The sequence below is a fragment of the Aulonocara sp. 'chitande type north' Nkhata Bay genome, linkage group LG13 (genome assembly GCF_057382095.1).
Source record: "Aulonocara sp. 'chitande type north' Nkhata Bay isolate Kocher_YH1m ecotype deep benthic linkage group LG13, A_spYH_male_GT1.1, whole genome shotgun sequence".
Classification (NCBI taxonomy): Eukaryota; Metazoa; Chordata; class Actinopteri; order Cichliformes; family Cichlidae; genus Aulonocara; species Aulonocara sp. 'chitande type north' Nkhata Bay.
The window spans coordinates 19,017,052-19,039,182 of record NC_141356.1 but is presented as its reverse complement, the minus strand read 5'-3'; the positions used below and the strand labels follow the sequence as shown (position 1 = coordinate 19,039,182).

General features: G+C 42.5%; 1 protein-coding gene across 1 annotated transcript; it reads right to left on the bottom strand.

The window, feature by feature from the left end:
- Positions 1–261: 261 nt before the first annotated feature.
- LOC147315966 (arylsulfatase I) lies at positions 262–16,570 on the bottom strand. The gene is given in 6 exon segments (XM_086260182.1): positions 262–1,821; positions 1,824–2,670; positions 2,756–2,968; positions 2,970–3,086; positions 15,010–15,300; positions 16,506–16,570. Coding segments are annotated over 6 exon segments (1,758 nt in total). The 3' UTR covers positions 262–1,596.
- Between the last annotated feature and the right edge of the window lie 5,561 nt (positions 16,571–22,131).

The window sequence follows — 22,131 nt, the reverse complement described above, 5'->3', positions numbered from 1 at the left end:
GAAAGAATTAAAGTGGAATTTTCACTTGCTTGTTTTACTTGCATTTATTATATTAAATCACAGCAGTTCCAATTTGCCTCCAATTACTCACATGCAATGGCTTCATGCCCCAGCAGGAAGTACTGCCCTTAAGTTCAAGAACCACCGTCTTAACCATAATGCAGAGTCCACACAGAAAGCAAGAATTTTGCAAAGGATTCATAATCTTAGGTTTTACAAATTCTTTTTTTTTAATGATAATCATCTTCAGTCTTCCACATAATACAAGCACACAGATACAGAGTGTTTGTAATGACAAATATGTTTTTCACAGAACAGCCATAACAAGCATCACATGGATGTGAAAAATAGCTTTTCTGCCCACATTTTGGGATTGGCTTCATTTCTAAGACATTATGATTCAGTTTGGCACTAACTGAGAAAAAAATAGACACATATACACTGAAATTTAAATAGCAGGTCTAGTAAATTAAACACACATATTGAATTTTATGCTTAGTGATAGATTAATTTTTAGGTTTGGATGTGAGCACAACTAAGATTCAAGAAACAATTAATCAGCAGTATCCCTGCAGCATTTTTCTTATTTTTCTTCTTTATTCAAGATTTTATTGAAACGATGAAATTCAAGTCAAAGTATTTAATAGAGTCAAAAAATGATGTGTTTAAGTGACATTTAAAAGTCCAGAAAAGCAACAGCTATCGAGTCTTTGTTGGTTTGTTTGCAGGGACAGAACACTGTGTGGGGGTGAGGTCTTTCAAAGGCATGGGGGTATGCTCTAAGCAGAAGTGAATCTGTATAACCCTTGAGAACAAAAGAACAAGGTGACATTTGACAAAAACAAGCCCTGTGGGTGTTTTTGTGGCATCCTTAAAGGGTCCTCTCGGATGATTAAGAGATGAGACATTGAGAGGTCACCACAGGCCTCACTTCCACATGCACGCACTCCATCTCTATGTCTATTAATCGAACTGTTCATGAATGCAGGCATACATGCACAGTGACACGCACATTGCTCCCTAAGCAGTCCTACGATGACCCACAGTCTCCCTGCTGCAGTTTGGCCGCAGGACAGCGAGTGAGTCAGCTTGCTCAGCCAGCCACACAGTCCTGCCTGTTTTGTCTTTCAGGAGGCCTGTTTATCTGCCAACCTTCAGTATTTGACTGTAGGTCCGTCTAGTCTATCTGACCCGTGTGCATTTCTGCTTGTCTATATTTTTTCTTTATCTATTTTTCATTCCCACACTAAGTATACTTTAAGGGGAAGACTTTCAGATCATCAAATAGTGTCACAGAACCCTTATGCCCTCAAATGACTAATGTTTGTACTCTATTTTTTTTCTATTTTCCGAAACTATTGTAGTCTTTACCTTATGATATACTCAGCATACTCAGGTGACTACTGTGAATTTGTCCTATATAATTAAAAGGGAATTGAACTGAACGGAAAAGAGGAGAGGAACATTGGGTAGATAACTTATTCCATCTATGATTGTGGTCCTTAGAAAACAGTAATTAAAGTGTTGATAACACTTCCTAGCTCCTTTGAGGCACTATTGAACCTTTGGCACAGTTAATGCTACTAGAAGAAACCTTTAGAATAAGGTCTTCCTCTGCAGGCGTGATCCCACCTTTTTGAAGAGGGCTTTTAGCTTACATAATTTGCAGTGCCTAATCTTTATCATCTTTTCTTTCCTCTCCTCCTTTTCATTATCCCCTTCTAGGCCCAGCCAGGGGCTCCATGCCCCTCCATGGAGCTCTGGGTCAGCCATTGGATCATCTGGTGGATTGCTGGCCATCACAGCTGTCTGGTTGGACTCTCTGCCAGCCTGGTCAGCAGATGTTTTACTACCTGTGGACGAGCTTCTGCCAAATCATACCTCTCGTAAGGGTCTGCACTGACATTAAAAAGCCACACTGACTTCCCCAGCTCATTGCGTCTCTTCTCAAGTTTCGTCCAACGTTCTGGACCACCAGGAAGTGCTTGTGGTGGTATCCAGTCCCCATCACCCACATTTCCTGTCAACAACTTCCAGTCACCAAGTCACAATGCTGCCCTCACGACTGTGTCCCAGATCCCAAAGCCATTGAGTATCAATGCCTTGTCATATGGTTCTCCAGCTTTCCTAGAAACTGGGTCAATGTTGAAAAGAATTTCAGTGCGAGGACAGGGAAGACCTTCACTGATGCTTCCCCAAACATCATGACCATCAAGGCCATGGTGGGACTGCCGCGCTCCAGCAAGCCCCAATAAAGTAGGATACCAGTCAGAGACATGAATCAGTGCTCTGCTTACTATACCTTTCTTCTTTAGAAGTGGGCTGTGGACAAAGCCCACAGTCCGAATGCCCCCTTCCCAGTAGGTTCCTTTGCCACCTCTCAGTGTCCAGTTGCTTCCGCCCGAGAGTGGCTGCCCACCGTTATCAGAAGAGTAGATGAGTACAGAGTTTTCATAGAGCTCTTGAGTCTTTAGTTCCTGGACCACTTGTGCAACCCCGCTGTCCAGGCAGCTCAGCATGGCTGCATAATGACGCCTGAGACGATTGCACTGGGAATCATAAAGGTGAAGAAAATGGTCTGGTACCTGCAACGGCACATGGGTGGCCTGAAGGGAGAGATAGAGGAAGAGTGGTGTATGTGGGTCGTGTCTCTTCAAGAACTGCTTCACTCTGGTTGTACAAATGGAAGATTTAAAAGAATTTAATGACTGTATTTCTGTAGGATTTCTCTATTTACATGTACCAGGATACTTACCCGTCTATGCAGAGGAGAGTGGAGTAGTTCCCAGCCATCTCCCAGGCAGGCCTGTCTCCATCATGCAGGTCAAATCCACAAGCTTCTGCCCCGTCACAGCTCTGATAGGAGAAATGATCTCCACTGCCAGTCAATGTGCCCAGGAAACTCTGAAAACCACGTCCTGTTGGCAAGCAGCTTGGCCTGCAGAAGCCTAGGTGCCACTTACCCACCGTGTGTGGCGTATCCAGCTTCAGCCAGATGCTCTGGTGGGGTGGGAATATCAGGGGGCAAGCACAGCGGTTGACGTGGGTGGATGATTGAATGCTGGAGTCCAGTGTGAATTTGGTAGCTGGCAAAATTGAGTAGGGAGAGTGTGAGAAAAGATGTCACAGTATATTGCTACATATATTATGAAGCAATACTGGGAAGGGTTGTGTAGCCAATATTGCACCTTTGGGTACTCATAGGCTGCTACACACCATTGTAGTGAAGGTGGGGTATTTTTAAAGTCTTAGTTTACATATGATACTCTATCTATCTATCTATCTATCTATCTATCTATCTATCTATCTATCTATCTATCTATCTATCTATCTATCTATCTATCTGCAGAACTGAAATGCTTTTACACGCTCACTCACATAAGCTCAGCGATTCTCTGCGCGATCAACCTCTCACATGTGTAAGCTGCGGGAGATTTCACTTGTCATGTTTGCATAGTAAGCTAACGATTAATAAGACGATGTCAGAGGAATTGGTGCACAAATTATCATCACTCACAGATCAGTGCTGTCGCTCTCTATACACAGTTCGCACGATTGCAAAGTGAAAGCAAAAAAACAAGCGCAAATTCAAACGCGACTTCAATATGTCACATATTGACAGTGGCTCACCGATGCCAATGACATAATTACCCAGCTACATTTCTGAAAGAATGCAAAAGCATTTGTAAATGCTGTTAAAATGTTAAGTTACATAATTTCATGAATATATATAGTTTGCGTTGAAATGTCTTTATTTGAAATGTACATGTGTAAGGTGAGAGCTAGTGTCTCGTGAGAATACCCTTAACGAGAGCACACGAGACTTTTCATGGACTGCGAGGGAGCAGATGTCTCTCATGAAGCGATTTAAGCTAAAAGTTTACTAAAAGAAAGGGCAATACAAGGACTTAAGGACCTCTTTTCAGGACAAGCAGCCAACGAGGTATTTGTCATTTGAGAAATGTTTTTTATTTGTGTTTGGACTTAATATGTGTACTGTAAAGTTGCTAATTGTTTGTACTGTTCGCTCGTGACCAGTTCTCACGGCGTATTGGCGTAATGGCGTATCGGCGTACTGGTGATGGTGAAGCTGAGGAGAGAAGGCCCAAGTAATAAACGCCCGTTTCAAAGAACCGACCTGTGTCTGTGTTGTCGTGAAGAGAGCTACAGTGAGAACTCGCCTGCTCAACACGGGTAGGAGAGGACAGGATCGCCGCGGATGACGAAACGACGCGGATCCGGTGCATCACGTCAGATAAGCAGAGTGCATAACGCATATCGGCACAGCATTAACAAGCAACGGTGGTTAGACTGAGTTAAAGCGCTAATTTTCACGTTTAAGATCAGGAGAAGCTCTACCACAAAAGTGAAGTTAAGGTGGTGTGAGAAGTGGTTAAATGTGAAAATTGCAACTAAGGGACTCATCTGTTATTCTTGCTTGCTTAATGTAGAGATTAATCCAATGTGTTTGCATTTATAGTTGTTGTACATCACACGGTTTATAGAACAAACAAGTAAATATTTAACAAGCTCACAGGTTATGAGTAATTTTGAGTTATACAAAATTTGCTGAGTTTAAAGGGCACCTTATGTGAATTTTAAAGGGGTACTATACTGATGTGAAAACTTGAAAACCTTTAGTAATGTAAATGATAAGGATTTAAGGTATTTCTAAGTACATTTACACTGTTATTGTATATTTGTGATAAGGTGATTTTTGTTGTTCTTGTCTGTTTGAAACTTAAGTTCAGTATTGAAGTCAACAGTGTGTTGGAAGACTCATACATACATTTATGAACCTTAATTCAAATTAAGTTTATTGCAACTTTCACTTACACATAGTCCAGAAGAAATCTAGTTGAAGTTTAATAGCTGCACAATCACACTGCTATAATCTCAACATGTCTAACATAAGCAGAGAGACCTGCCATAAAGATGCTGAACAATCCGCTCAAGCTGAAGCTACTGTCACTGAATCTGCAGCAGAACTAGAGGGGCTTCGAAGAAGTGAGAGGGCGCGTACCCTAACAGAAAGGGGAAGAGCATACCAAGATGAGAGACTGAAGCACATTCAACGCAAATACAAAATCATCTATGAGAAGTGGAGGTGTCATGCACGAATAGGCAAAGAGTTATTAAGTGGTGATGCTTCTAAGGATGAGTTAACTGAGCTTATTGAGAACATCAAAAGCACCTGTTCTGATGTAAGGGTGGTTTATGAGGAGCTGCGTCAAGCGCAAACCCCTGAACCAGACCTGCGGCGCAGGGTTGATACATGCATGTCATTCTCAGAATTTATTATTCAAAGAGCAGAGAGACAGCTTAAAGGTCATGAAGCAGATAAAGATGAAGAGTCTTGGCCTGATGCTGGATCTGTTCTAGGCTCAACAGGTTCTGTTTCTAGACCACTGTCTCGTCAAGGATGTAGTTCTACCCACTCTAGCAGCCACTCTGTCAAAAGAATAGAGGCTGTAGCTGAAGCTGCTGCAACTCAGGAAGTCTTGGCAGTGTTGGAGGAGCAAGAAAGGGAAGAAACAGAACTTCAAATGTTAGAGGCTGAGAACCTAGCCAGACAGCAAGCAATCCAAGATAAACGTAGAAAACTTGCACGCCTAGAAGAAGTAAAGAAGCTAAATGCTGCTAGAGCTCGAGTGAGGGTCTATGATGAAGCTGAAGAAAACATAGAAGCAACTGATTTGTTGTATGGTAGTGAAGTACTGCCAGAGCTTAGAGTCGCTGACTCCACAGTACTTCCAGTCACAACCCATTCTCTCAATGCATCAAGTCCCCCATTTATTCCTCAATCCCTAGCAGTCACAAGTCAAGCTCCTTGTCCACAACAGCTACCTCAGTCTCCTCCAGCCTCAGTGTTGAGGCCTCAAGAGCAGAATAGCTTAGATCTGGTCAATGCACTAGTAGAAGCTATGAGTGCAAACCGGCTCCCAACACCAGAGCCTGGGGTGTTTACAGGAGATCCCTTGAAGTTCAAAGACTGGCAACTGTCCTTTGAAACATTAATAGAAAGGAAGAACATCCCAAAGAATGAAAAACTGTATTACCTAAGAAAGTACTTAGGTGGCACAGCAAAGAAGGCCGTGGAAGGATTTCTTCTATTGGGCACAGAAGCAGCATATGACTCAGCCTGGAAGCTTTTAGAGAAACGTTTCGGAGACCCATTCCTAATTGGGAAGTCACTCAGAGACAAGCTGCATGCATGGCCAAAGATAGGTTCTAAGGATGCTTGCGAGCTAAGAGAATTTGCAGACTTTCTCAAGAGCTGTGAGGCTGCCATGTCTCATGTCAAGATGCTGGAGGTCTTGAATGACTGCGTTGAGAGTCAGAGGATTCTGCTGAAATTGCCAGATTGGTTGGTTTCCAGCTGGAATCGCAAAGTGATGGAAGTCAGACAAGTGAAAGCTGAGTACCCACCATTCAAGGTGTTTGTTGACTTCCTATCAAAGGAAGCAGATCTTGCTTGCGATCCAATTTCCTCAATACAAGCACTTAAGAGTGTTGAAAGCGAGAAACCAAGGCATCTACGAAGCCAAATAGTTCAAGCAAAGACTCTGACCACAACTACAACACAGAGCAGTATTACATCATGTGTTTTCTGCAAAAGGACAGGACACATCCTAGACAAATGCCGAAGTTTCACAGAAAAGACAGTTCAGGATCGTGTTAAGTTTGTACACACAGAGAAGCTTTGCTTTGGATGTTTGAAGACCGGTCATCACTCAAGAAAATGTGATAACAAAAGCACGTGTGAGAAATGCCAAAAGAGACACCCAACATGTTTGCATAACGATAAGTTCAAGGAACGTCAAAGGCCAATCCACCTAAATGCAAGTGAAATTTCAAAGGACAAGGCAGACACCACAGAAAGGACCGCAACAGCCACTTCCAACAGAGTTATTCAAGAGGGTCTAAGCACACGAACATCTTCTATCTTGCCAGTCTGGGTGTCATCTATTAAGCAGCCAGATCAAGAACTGCTAGTTTATGCACTCTTAGACACACAGAGTGATACCACCTTCATACTAGATGAAGTAGCTCAAGGCCTGAACACAAACAGAGAGAATGTCAGTCTGCGACTGTCCACAATGTCTGCCAAGTCGACAGTTATTCCATGTCAGAAAATGACAGGTCTACAAGTGAGAGGATACAACTCAGAGAAAAGGATTCCACTACCACCTGTTTTCACAAGAGAATTTATTCCAGTAAACAGGCTGCACATTCCTACCTCTGAAACAGCTCTAAAATGGCCACATCTAGAGCAACTGTCAGAAAAGATTCCACCACAGTTGGATTGCGAAGTAGGCCTTCTTATAGGCTACAACTGTCAACGAGCCCTCCTCCCAAGAGAGATCCTGTCTGGTGACGAAAATCATCCATATGCGCAGCGGACTGATCTGGGCTGGAGCATTGTTGGTTGCTCACATTCAGCAAGCGACAACAGCGATCCAATAGGATTCAGTCATAGAATCATAGTACGACAAGTGACACCAACTGTGCATCCATCAGTTCAGCTAAAGAAGGAAGTGCACTTTGCGTGCAGGACTCAAGTCAAAGAGATCAACCCACTTGACATAATTAAGACTTTTGAATCAGATTTCACAGATCACTCAACAGATGATAATCCAGTTTCTCAGGAGGACCTCCTCTTTCTGTCTAAAGTGAAAGCTGGAATAAGACAGAAGGAAGATGGCCACTATGAACTTCCGCTTCCTTTCAAGACAGACAAACCTAATCTTCCAGACAATAAACAGTGTGCAGTTCACAGGCTCAGCTCATTAGAGCGTCGACTGAGGAGAAATGAACAATATTACACGGACTATGTCAATTTCATGAATGAAATCATAAGTAGAAGAGATGCTGAGAAGGTGCCACAGTCTGAATTAGACAACCAGCCAGCATGGTACATACCGCACCATGGTGTCTACCATCCCCACAAGCCCGGGAAGATCCGTGTGGTTTTCGATTGTTCGGCACGCTACCAAGAAACCTCTCTAAATGACCATCTCTTGACAGGTCCAGACCTGACTAACACATTAGTTGGTGTGTTGTGTCGATTTAGAAAGGGTCCTATAGCCATAATGTGCGACATCGAAAAAATGTTTCACCAGTTCCACGTTGCAAGGGAACATCAAGATTATCTCAGGTTCCTCTGGTGGGATGGAGGTGATTTGGATTCTGAACCCTCAGTGTACAGGATGAAGGTACACCTCTTTGGGGCAGCTTCATCCCCCGGTTGCTCCAACTTTGGACTGAAATACCTAGCTTCACAAGGCCAAGGCAAGTTCAGCAAAGAAGCCATTAAGTTCATCCAAAGAAGCTTCTATGTAGATGATGGCCTGACAAGTGTAAGGTCGACTGCTGAAGCTATACGCCTGGTAAAGGAATCAAGAGCTCTGTGCAAAACAGGAAATCTACGGCTACATAAGTTTGTATCCAACGATGAGAGTGTGATTGCAACAATTCCACCACAAGAATGTGTTCAGACCAAAGATCTAAACATGGCTCTAGGAGAACTTCATATCGAGCGAGCACTTGGAGTTCAGTGGTGTGTTGAGGCGGATGAATTTCAGTTCAGGGTGGTGGTAAAAGAAAACCCACTGACAAGGAGAGGCGTTCTCTCAACTGTTGCCTCAGTCTATGATCCACTAGGTTTCGTGGCTCCATTCCTACTTATCGGCAAACAGATTCTTCAAACACTGTGTAGAGACAAGGTAAGCTGGGACGAACCTCTCCCCGAGCACATCCAGCCACAATGGGAGTCATGGCTCAAAGATCTGCCTCATTTGGCAGTTCTAAAGATTCCAAGAAGCTACCTTCCATCAAACTTTGGTGAAGTCTCACTATATGAGCTTCACAACTTTTCTGATGCAAGCTTCAAAGGGTATGGTGCATGCTCATACCTTAGAGCGGTGAGTGAAACAGGACAGATAAGTTGTTCACTTGTCTTGGGGAAAGCAAGAGTAGCCCCTACCAAACTAACAACCATCCCAAGGCTTGAGTTATCTTCAGCTGTGACCTCAGTCCGCATTGGTGATATCATTAGAGGCGAGCTGGAGATTGAAAATGTGCAAGAGTATTACTGGACTGACTCAAAGGTGGTCCTTGGCTATGTGAACAATGATGCTAAAAGGTTCCAAACATTCGTGGCCAACCGCATCCAGCGAATAAGATCTAGCACAAAACCTGAACAATGGCGACACGTCAACTCTGAAGACAACCCAGCTGATGGAACCTCAAGAGGATTGACTGCAGTTCAAATGAAAGAATCTAGCTGGCTGAAAGGACCCAACTTCCTTTGGCAGCAAAATCTCCCACATGAAGTGGGAATGGTGGGAGAAGTTGAGGCTACTGATCCTGAACTTCGGAGAGCACATGTTCATGCAGTTAAAGCAAGAGAACAGAATCCAATGGTAAACCGTTTAACTAAATTTTCTGACTGGTCCAGAGTGGTGAGAGCCATTGCCAGGCTCAAGAGATTTGTCAGAGAGTTTAAGGGATTTCAGTCGAGAACTAATGAGTCGACTAATCTTGAAGAACGAAGAGAAGCAGAGATCTTCATCATCAAACTCGTACAAGAAGACGCTTTCGCTGAAGACATAAAGAAAATAAGAGGCAAGAAGGAACACACTTTGAGCAGGCACAACAGGCTACGCCAGCTGAATGCTTTCCTGGACGAAACCAATGTTCTTAGGGTGGGAGGACGGCTGTCTCAGTCAGCCTTACACCATGATGTAAAGCATCCTGCGATTCTTCCGAAAAAATCTCATGTGTCAGCTCTGCTGGTCAAACATCATCATGAGCTTATACACCATCAAGGAAGGGGCATGACCATGAACGAGTTGCGCGCAAGCGGAATATGGGTCCTAGGATGTGGAGGTGTGGTCTCCTCACACATTTACAAGTGTGTAAAATGTAGACGATACAGAAGAACAACTGAGGTTCAACAAATGGCAAATCTACCAGGAGAGAGAATTGAGACATCTCCCCCCTTTACTTATTGTGGGCTTGATTGTTTTGGCCCCTTTATTGTGAAGGAAGGAAGGAGAGAGTTGAAACGATACGGATTGTTATTCACCTGCCTATGTTCTAGAGCAGTTCACATAGAAACCCTTGACGATTTGACAACAGACGCATTCATGAATGCACTTCGATCATTCATAGCTATTCGAGGACCCGTGCGCCAGCTAAGATGTGATAGAGGCACAAACTTTGTTGGTGCTAGAAAGGAGCTTTCTGAATTGCTTGAAGGAATGGATCAAGACCGTACAAGGGCGCTTGGTTGTGAATTTGTGCTGAATGTCCCATCAGCTAGTCATATGGGAGGAGTTTGGGAACGCCGGATTCGAACAATCCGAAGCATCCTGATAGCTATGCTCGACAAGTCCGCCAGCAGACTTGACACCACAACTCTAAGAACGTTTCTGTATGAAACAATGACCATAATCAACAGCAGGCCACTAAGTGTCGAGCATCTTCACGATCCTACTGGTCCGGAACCCCTCACTCCCAACCACATTCTAACCATGAAATCATCTGTAATTCTGCCACCCCCTGGACAATTCTGCAAAGAAGATCTCTATCTGCACAAAAGGTGGAGAAGAGTGCAGTTTTTGGCCAATGAATTTTGGCAACGATGGAAACGAGAATACCTGCTAAACCTCCAACAACGACAGAAATGGCAGAAGCTGTCACGAAACTTGCAACCAGATGACATTGTAATATTAAAGGACGACAGTGCACCAAGAAACCAGTGGAAGCTTGCAAGGGTTGTGGAAGCCCTGCCCAGCGCAGATGGCAAGGTGCGAAAGCTAAAGCTTCTGCTCAGTGACACTACTTTTGATAAGGGAAAACCAATCACTAAATCAGTTTTCCTTGAGAGGCCTGTTCACAAAGTAGTTACATTACTTGAGGCCACCTAAAACACACGTAAAGCTAAATGACCTACACTTAAATGTACACTCACACATCACTTCCTTATAATTTTCATTGAGGAAAATCTCTCATTTTAAGTCAATGAGTGATTTTGGTGGGAGTGTAAATGCTGTTAAAATGTTAAGTTACATAATTTCATGAATATATATAGTTTGCGTTGAAATGTCTTTATTTGAAATGTACATGTGTAAGGTGAGAGCTAGTGTCTCGTGAGAATACCCTTAACGAGAGCACACGAGACTTTTCATGGACTGCGAGGGAGCAGATGTCTCTCATGAAGCGATTTAAGCTAAAAGTTTACTAAAAGAAAGGGCAATACAAGGACTTAAGGACCTCTTTTCAGGACAAGCAGCCAACGAGGTATTTGTCATTTGAGAAATGTTTTTTATTTGTGTTTGGACTTAATATGTGTACTGTAAAGTTGCTAATTGTTTGTACTGTTCGCTCGTGACCAGTTCTCACGGCGTATTGGCGTAATGGCGTATCGGCGTACTGGTGATGGTGAAGCTGAGGAGAGAAGGCCCAAGTAATAAACGCCCGTTTCAAAGAACCGACCTGTGTCTGTGTTGTTGTGAAGAGAGCTACAGCATTGACATATATTTTTCCTACAATAGCCCGACGGGCAGGGAAGAGAAAGATTTTGGTAGCCCGACTGAAAAAAATCGCTAGCTCCAGGACGTCGGGCTAGCGATATTGCGAGCCCTGTATCTGATTGAGGAATCACTCATCTTTGGAAAAGAGAGTTTATTACAGAGAAATGGCTCTTTCCAAAATAAAAGCTATACTATCCGCTTCTTCTGGGCTATATTCTCAGCAGCATAAGGAGAATCATGTGCTAACAGCTGTCTAAATGACTCGGCTAAAGTTAGTAGCATGCTTGCTTTTTTTTGTCTGCTTCCACTTGTCTTTGCACTAGGATGATGTCGGCGTAAATGTGCAGTCATATTCGTTGTGTTCCCACTAGTGCTTTCAGGTTAATCTCGTTGAAATGACCTTAACGCCACAACACGGCAAATCTCCGTTAACGAGCTACCGCCGATCGCTCCGTGCATGGGGCTAGACGGCCAACACGTTAACGAGCTAACTGCGCTAACACACTAGTTCACACCAATGTAATTGAGCATTGCATGGCACATCCAACATACTGTTTTACTTTAGTCCATGACTCGCTTACCTTCAGGGTCATACGTCACATGAAAACCAAAATAATTCCAAACGCCAGATCTGAATGAGGTTCAATTTGCCTGTTGCAAGTAGAGCTTAACTTCTGTCTCGCTAGCTTGCCCTGCGCTCTTCCTTCTGACTATGCTGTCTGTGTTGAGCGCTCAGTGGATCTGCGCTCGACAGTGCAGCCTAGGCGGAGTAGTCGAACACAGATTCACTGAGCGCTCAACACAGACAGCATCGTCAGAAGGAAAATTGATAAAATAAATTACAAATGTTGTATTGTTCGATACATATGCGTACCGAACCGAAAGCACTGTATCGAACGGTTCAATATCGATACGAATATCGTTGCACCCCTAATATATATATATATATATAAATAAAAAAACACCCAGCACGCCCCTGCGGGCGGTTTATCCTTCAAGCTCGGGTCCTCTACCAGAGGCCAGGGAGCTTGAGGGTCCTGCGCAGTATCTTAGCTGTTCCCAGGACTGCGCTCTTCTGGACAGAGATCTCCGATGTTGTTCCCGGGATCTGCTGGAGCCACTCGCCTAGCTTGGGAGTCACCGCACCTAGTGCTCCGATTACCACGGGGACCACCGTTACCTTCACCCTCCACATCCTCTCGAGCTCTTCTCTGAGCCCTTGGTATTTCTCCAGCTTCTCGTGTTCCTTCTTCCTGATATTGCTGTCATTCGGAACCGCTACATCGATCACTACGGCCGTCTTCTTCTGTTTGTCTACCACCACTATGTCCGGTTGGTTAGCCACCACCATTTTGTCCGTCTGTATCTGGAAGTCCCACAGGATCTTAGCTCGGTCATTCTCCACCACCCTTGGGGGCATCTCCCATTTTGACCTCGGGACTTCCAGGTTATACTCGGCACAGATGTTCCTGTACACTATGCCGGCCACTTGGTTATGGCGTTCCATGTATGCCTTGCCTGCTAGCATCTTGCACCCTGCTGTTATGTGCTGGATTGTCTCTGGGGCATCTTTACACAGCCTGCACCTGGGGTCTTGCCTGGTGTGATAGACCCCAGCCTCTATGGATCTTGTGCTCAGAGCTTGTTCTTGTGCTGCCATGATTAGTGCTTCTGTGCTGTCTTTCAGTCCAGCTTTGTCCAGCCACTGGTAGGATTTCTGGATATCAGCCACCTCCTCTATCTGCCGGTGGTACATACCGTGCAGGGGCCTGTCCTTCCATGATGGTTCCTCGTCTCCCTCCTCTTTCTTGGGTTTCTGCTGCCTGAGGTATTCACTGAGCACTCGGTCAGTTGGGGCCATCTTCCCAATGTATTCTTGGATGTTCGTTGTCTCATCCTGGACTGTGGTGCTGACACTCACCAGTCCCCGGCCCCCTTCCTTCCGCTTAGCGTACAGCCTCAGGGTGCTGGATTTGGGGTGAAACCCTCCATGCATGGTAAGGAGCTTTCTTGTCTTTATGTCAGTGGCTTCTATCTCCTCCTTTGGCCAGCCTATTACCCCAGCAGGGTACCTGATCACGGGCAGGGCATACGTGTTGATGGCCCGGATCTTGTTCTTACCATTCAGCTGACTCCTCAGGACTTGCCTGACCCTCTGCAGGTACTTGGTGGTTGCAGCTTTTCTAGCGGCCTCTTCATGGTTCCCATTCGCCTGTGGGATCCCCAAGTACTTGTAACTGTCCTCTATGTCTGCAATGTTGCCTTCTGGTAGTTCAATCCCCTCAGTTCTGACTACCTTCCCTCTCTTTGTTACCATCCGACTACACTTCTCCAGTCCGAACGACATTCCAATGTCATTGCTGTATAGCCTGGTAGTGTGGATCAGTGAATCGATGTCTCGTTCACTCTTGGCATACAGCTTGATGTCATCCATGTACAGGAGGTGGCTGACAACTGCTCCGTTCCGTAGTCGGTATCCGTAGCCAGTCTTGTTAATGATCTCACTGAGGGGGTTCAGGCCTATGCAGAACAGCAGTGGGGACAGAGCATCTCCTTGGTAGATCCCGCACTTGATGGTGACTTGTGCTATGGGCTTGGAGTTGGCCTCTAGTGTTGTACGCCACATCCCCATTGAGTTCCTGATGAAGGCTCTTAGGGTCCCATTGATCTTGTACAATTCTAGGCATTCCAGTATCCAGCTGTGGGGCATTGAGTCATAGGCCTTCTTGTAATCAATCCAGGCAGTGCACAGGTTGGTCAGTCTGGTCTTGCAGTCTCGGCTGATTGTTCTGTCTACCAGTAGCTGGTGTTTTGCGCCTCTGGTATTCTTGCCAATTCCTTTCTGTGTCCCGCTCATGTATTGACCCATGTGCCTGTTCATCTTAGCCGATATGATGCCTGACAGGAGCTTCCATGTAGTACTGAGGCAGGTTATTGGTCGGTAGTTGGAGGGGACCGGTCCCTTCTTGGGGTCCTTGGGGATCAGGACCCCATATATATATATATATATATATATAAGTCTATATAACCTTTATAAAGTCTTAGTTTATATATGCTACTCTCTCTCTCTCTCTCTCTCTCTCTCTCTCTCTCTCTCTCTCTCTCTCATATATATATGTATATATATGTGTGTGTGTATGTGTATATATATATATATATATATGTATGTATGTATGATATCATATACTTCAGCAAAACACCTTAGTGGTAATGTAGTAAGAGCTAAAAGATATAAAGTCAATAAAAAGAATCACGTCTCCTTTTATAGCCAACATGATCAATCAAAATTCCAATAAAGTGGATTTCAGAAGGCAAACAATCTCTTTGCTCCTTGATATAAACACAGATGGTACTTCATTACCACAAGACAAAAAGCCTGTTGATGATATGATTAATTACTTCTGCTGCAAACAGAAGCTGTAAATGAATAATTATACTGCCAGAATAATCATGTAACGAGGAAACTCACCACCCTGTCGTGAGTTGACTGCGAGAGGGTGAGCAGATAGGTTGGACATAATAATTTTCCAGTTTAACCCCCTCTGCTGCCAGCCGGTCCAATACTGGAGTGTGGATGTCTGAGCCATGGTAACCAATGTCTCCATAGCCCTGGTCGTCCACCATAATGAAGATAAAGTGAGGTAGCCTGGGCTTTTCAACCTCCTCTGTTTTCACACTTTCCTTAAACGTGTCTTCATCCTGACAGGCAAGGCTAAAGAACAAGGTTGCACCAAACACAAGAATAAACAAAGAGGAGCTTCTTCCCGTAATCTCGAGCAATACCTTGTAACTAATATTTACTCAAAGCTGATTTTTTCTTCGTATTTCTGCTTAGTCTGCAGTTAATAAATCTCCAGCCAGATCACATTTGCAGAACGGGCAGATCTGTGGTCTCAAAGAGCTTGTCCAAAAGTCTTATCTATCCATTAAGTATGAGCTGCTGTCTTTTTCTGGGGCTTATTCTTAGTTTTGTAAACTGGAGCTGAACTGGTGCCAGCTTCTGTGGTGGGTGGAAAAAAAGTCTGTCTCTAAGAGGTGCAAGAAACTGGCAGAGGTGAGAGTTTGAGAGAGAGACAGAGAGGTTTACCTTTTTGCAGTGCCTCGCTAGATTCCTATGTAGCTTCAGTTGTGCTATAGGATTGCTGGGAAGGTGTTGGGTAAGAATTAGAGGCAAATGTACTGCTCAGAGAAAGTAGACAGACATGGTGTTCTTAGCTTGCAAATCATGATTTTTATACTCACAGCAACACTACATTAAGGTAATATTAAAGGTACAAACCATAAACCTAACAGATGTACAGTGGTAAATATGTCAAACAACCAAAAGTTTAAGCAATAGTAAAGCAAACGATTTTCAGAAAGATAACTGTACAACAATTTGGTTTACTGTGACGAGGTGGCACTTTTATAAGAGGATAGCTTGGGCTATATGTAGCCATATTGGTGATGAAACAGGAACAGCAGCAAAAAAATAAATAAATAAAAAAAGAGTGACACTAATTCTGACTTTTTATTCAGGGGTTTAACTTATAAGACTGTCAAATGAGGACGTGCACTGGATCAGAAGAATCATTAATAAAGTGAATCCTGCAAGCAGCTTTAGTCAACTCAAGCTGCTCTATGTCACTCACATACAAGATGTCTTTTCACAAGTCTGTGAAAAAAAGTCCATGAACTCGTGTTTTGACAGCAGGAACACGGAAGATTTACGCAGAACGCAACACATATGATGCACTTTCTTGACCCGAAATTCTAATTTTGACACTTAAATACTTTTCTTTCCTTCAGGTAGAGCCACGCCAGGAAAACACTTGGTTACCAGTGCTGGACTATAAAATGACTTCACTATAAAACCTCTGTGTTTTTTTCTTTAATAAGCAGCAACATCCTTCTGGCTTGTGTTGTACTGAGCTGGCAGCGAGCTAATCTATCAAAAGCAGGTCCAAAGAGTCAAACATCTATTACCTCTGTTTCAGCTGCTTTGGCCTGCCCACAGTTGTTTTGCAGCTGCAAGCCACTTTGTAACCCATCTTTGGGGAGTGGACATAAATCCTGCAAAAAAATCATTATCGGAGAAGAAAATAACATTATTTGTTTCGCTACAGTGGGTGGCCCTTATTGTTGAACTACTCTGATGTTCCCAAACTTACATTAAAACTTTTCAGCCAATATTTAGATTATTTTCTGTGCTGTTGATTCCTAACTACACTATAAATCCTTTAGCCTCTTTAATTTTTCTTTCATTGATTGGTGCAGCTCATTTAATACCTGTTAACAATTACTGCCTGTGCGATGGCATCGAAACCTATCCGGCCAAAGGAAAGCTTCCGGAATTGTGATGAGAATATTTATCGACCACTGTGCTCTTAGTCTTCACCTCACTGCCATCTGCACCCCACAATGCTGAGAGAAAATCAATGCCTCACATACGAGTCCATTTCCTATGGTACGGAGGCAAAGTTATGTAATTTCACAGGCTTTTTACCCATGGTGAAAGTGAAGCGTCCGCTGGGGAGATTCTTATCTCAGTATCATCTTTCACTAAGAATGATGAAATGATTTGTGGGAAATGTGAACATGTAAACAAAGGACTATATATTATAAAGTTAAAGTGTCAAGAGGGGTACAGGAAAGAAGAGGGGGAAGAAAAAGGAAAAGCAGTGGACAGAAAAAGCTTCAGTGTCTAAGAGTACAAGATAAACAAAGTGGCATAAAAGGAGCAGTCACTTTGTCTTGTGTGTGTGTGCACGTCGAGGTCTCTGGGTGTAGCCATCAGTTTGTTTCGGGGAAATGCAGGACGACGTGAACTCTGTTCTACCACTAAGAGGAGGGAGACGAGAGGGAGACGGGGCTGTAAAAATGGAAAGTGACAAATGTCTTCTTGAGGAGTAGACAGTAAGGGATTGTACTCTTTCCTCAGCTGTCTGAGGAGACACAAAGACATGGTGCTATCAAAAACTGGTGTTATAGATTCTTTTATACATACGATGTGGGCTGCAGAAGTACATTTTAAAAAACCCACAATGATGAAAGACGAAAATAAAACAAACAATCTACAAAAAGGTTCAGTTTATAGTTGACCCTTTTACTTTTTCAGGGCTCGCATTGTCAAGAATAATGTCTAAGTGAGGGGAAAAATCCCTTTCTGAATGACAGTACTGGGGAATTTGGTGTGTAGGTAAAACAAGCAAACCATGCAAACCCAGTGTGTGTTTTAACAGTGTGTGTTTGCATGCGGGTGTGTTTTGGAAAAGGCAGTGGTGCAGGGTAGAAGGGAGTAGGAGTTGCTGTGATTTATTCATGATGACGAATAAGTGACTCACTTGAGCTGGAGACACTCTTAAGCTGGATCTAAGGTGAGGAAATGTGTGTATGTGTGTAACTCTGTCTAAATATAACTTTCATTTTGAAGTCATCATCCAAAATAAAGAGCCTTCTATATTAAAAATTACCCACTTGAGACTCTTTATCGTATTTCAAATCCACAATCCAATATATACACTCATTTGTGGTTCAGTAGAATGACGTCAGTGCAAGCGAAGGGCAAATCATGTAAATGAAACTTACAGATGACATGTTAAAAAAATGGAACGTTGGCTCTCTAAAATCTGCAGATGCAATCCGAACTACAACTCACAATTTTGCATTTTGATGGGTCTGAATTACGATTTAAAACTCAGTTACTAGCACTGCTGCAGTGTGACACGAGGGAAGGGAAATCATATTTGCCAAAAATAACCACGTCTTCTGTACTACTGCACTATGACCGAAACTTGCAGTACTATCCAGTAAGAAAAGCATTCATGGCACAGCACGTATGTTGCATTTACAATTAGTTTGTCATGAATAAACGGATTATCACTAAAACACTGAGAAAAAAAACGTGAAAACTGCACCTGTGTAGCTGCAAACGTCTGAAGAAAAACAGAAATAGAAAAAAAAATACAACAACTAGAAAGCTATTTTTATCAAATTATCACAGAAATGTGTGTAGTCCACATGACATGAAAATCTGCTGTGGCATCCTGCCACTGCACTTTCACAACACCTGAAATTGATTTAGCTAGAAGCTGACTACAAGCTACGAGCTACGAAGTTTTGCTTTAGTTTGGCAAACAATCTCTGCTTGTTTAGCGGCTGAGCCAGATAATTCTCTCAGGTGTTAGTGGAGATCAAACTAGAGCTAAAAGCAAAGACTGCCTTAGCCTCTGGGTCTAGCACTAAAGGCAATACTAAGTGATTTAACACAGGGCACAAGTAAAACTTTTAAGAAAAAAAGTACAGCTGTATTAAAAAAATATTTTCATTTGAGTGTCTTTGAATGTCTTTGAACTAGATACTCAGTTATGTTCTACATAACTTTGAATGTATTCCAATATGTGTCTTTTTGGATGTGCTACTTAGCTCATTACGTATCACCTCCATTGAGGTGTGTTGCAAGTTAAAGACATGTTTATATGAGTCATGTTTCCTAATCTGACCTGTTTTAAGATTTGCAAATTTGAAAAAAAAAAGAAAGAAATTATTATTTCTGGCAAATTAAAAACGTTTGTATTCACAACACTAACTAAAAAATGTTTGAGGTTAGCTCTCAGCTGCCTCAGCCGCTCTCCAGCCATGTCAGTACAGCTCTGTATACTGAGTTGGATGTTTATAGTATCCTGTGCTTGCAAACAATTTATGTAAGTAAATGATACATTGTATTAAAATATATTCCTCTGGAAATAGTATAGATTTGGTATATTATTAGGTGCAAATTTAAGTTTCTGATTTTTATTATATATTTGTAATTTTGAATGCAGCCTTGATTAAATAAACTAGCAAAAGAGAGCATAAACGGATTAGTTTATGATGTCTTTTTCTAGTTTTAAGTTGTCTTTATTCAAGCATGGTGCACAATCTTGTACATATGATCCCATGTAGAGAAAAATAAACAATAAAGCAAGCCATGCTTTAAGGCTGGCTATCTTACAATTGAAGAATCACTACTGTAGGAGTGTGTGGTGTCTTCAAACACAAATTTTGTCCACAAACAAAATAGAGTTATAAGTGGATCTGTCTGTCTTTTATATATAGTCTTTTCCTAAATCATGGGTGAGTAATGTTATGGTCAGATACATAACATTAACCAAATGATAACATATCATATATATGCGCTATGTTCTTTCCTTGAAATTTATGACCGCTCTACTTCCTCGACCGGACAATAGAGTGGGTCATATTCTACAGCCAAGCAGAGTTTGAAGGTTCAATCCCCAGCTTTAGCTGGTCTTTGGGAAATCACTTCACTCTGAGGCATCTCACAAAGTAACTTACTGACATTAGTGAGTGGGCTGATCATAAAACAAAGTATTAAACAATCTGTAGCCTTCACCAGTTGATAAAATTAGAGGAAGCCAGATGGGCATCAAAGTTATTGCCAATATCCTGATGGCAGCATGGATGTCTATAATAAACCTCAGCATGAGAAGCAATTTAATATTTCACATGATAAATCAAGAATAAGTGAAAAGTTTGACTATAGCTGCTGGCGCTACAGAAAAAGTCTGCAGTTATTAATGTTAGGGTTCAAACCCAGGGCACCATGGATATCTGAACCAAATTTATTGGCAATCCAATGCATTTCAGTAAAAGATAACAGTGTCAACCTTATGGTGGTGCTACATGAAAAATTAAATATGACAGTAGGCTCCATCCTTCATTGTACTCAAAATATACATCAGTCTGGACCAAAGTTGAGGGCTAACTTGCTGTAATAGCAGCTAATAATTATAACTGAACTTTTGTCTAATACGCTTTGAGCCATATACAGTTTTAAGGTGTTTTCAAAACTTGTCACTAAAGTGAGGAAATAGGCTTTCGTTCAAGTCATGTTCAGTGTAAACACACAACTCCACTGAACCTATGCACATGGACGCGCATGGCAAACTAAACACAGAATTTGCCATCTAAACCTAAGTGATCAAAACATTGCCTCTTCAGTACACCAGTGGAGCTGGCAGATATGGGCTCTGAGATATCACACAAACACTGTCACTCCCATCAGCCGTGAAGGTGACACTGACAGAAACCCTGGCTCTGCTGCTCCTTAAATACTCAAGGATCATCTTGCAGCCAGCAGAAACTCAATCCACTCCCTATTCTCCTCACCTTACACTGTGATGGATTGACAAGAAGAGGCTGAAGGGTTGAAGGATTACTCAGGCTCATCACATCTAACAAACCACCCACATGGAGGATGCTGGTGGCCTTATGTCAGATTCACAAACTTTGGTTAAACTTTTCTGCGTCCTCCTCCTCGTCTTTTTTAAAGCCTGGACCTTTCCATCCTATCAGACGTTTCCCTCGAGGAGAATAAGTGCTGGCTTTGACTCATCAAAAATGAACTACAAAAGTGATACAGTCAGTGGAGAGTGCCACCGTGAGGATTAAAGAAATAATGCATGATGCAGATTTTCTTTCAACTCAACTCAATTTAATTCAATTCAATTTTATTTATATGCCACCAAATCAAATCCACAGTCACCTCAAGCTGCTTAATATTGTAAGGCAGACCCTACAATAATACATACAGAGAAAAACCCAACAATCATATGACCCTATATGAGCAACCAGCAGCCGGTTAGGGTGAGAGAAGGAAGACAGGATAAAAGACATGCTGTGGAAGAGAAAGATGTGCTTATTTAAATATAGTTGCAGTTTTTGGCTAAGGATTTATTCCTGGAAGCAGCTGCAATTATCAGATTACTCAGAGTTTAAAGCAGGTTCAGGCTTGTAAAGTAACTGAAAAACTATCTGCGATTAAGGCCTTAATTCAACATAAATCTATGTGAAAAAGAACAATTCATTAAAATCCTTATCCCACAATTTCATTTATCCTATGAAGATGTTCATGGTCAGAATATTCAGGAAACTTTAGTTATTCCAGTTAGATCCAGAACTGTGACTCAGGAAACAGAGTGGCTTGTTCACTGGTCACCATGGTCGGTGGTTTGAGTCTGAGCTTCCGTGTCCTTTTGCAAGAACCAAATCCTAAGTTTCCCAATTTCATCTGTGCAGGATAGAGAGATGTGCCGGATGCACAGAGTAAAGTATATGAATGAATGTGACTCATATTGCTTTAAGTCATCAGTAAAACTAACAAAGTGCTATACGAATGTCACTCCATTCATCACCGAACCACTTTGGTCCAGACTCAATTTTCTCAGTGCTGGATTGATTACACGGAGCTGAGGCTTTACAGGTCGAACAACATTTTGTACAAATAATCATATCACTAGATGATGAATCCTGCAACCTGCAAGGTTGGCCTTTGTATTGACATTTCTTTACAGCTATTGAATGGAACACGCAATGATTGCAGTGGCAGTCATGTTCTCCCTCGACATAAGTGGAATTAAAAAAAGTCTACAGCATACACTGTAGAGTACCAATATGCTGATCTAAGATTGTGATTATGACAAACATACCAGCAACACATTTGCACTGAGAGTATGTAACATGTAGCACGTTCACTTTAACCTTCAGTTCAGTATTGGAAGCTATAATGGCATAGACTGTCAGCTTTGTTAAACTTTTCACTACATTTTAA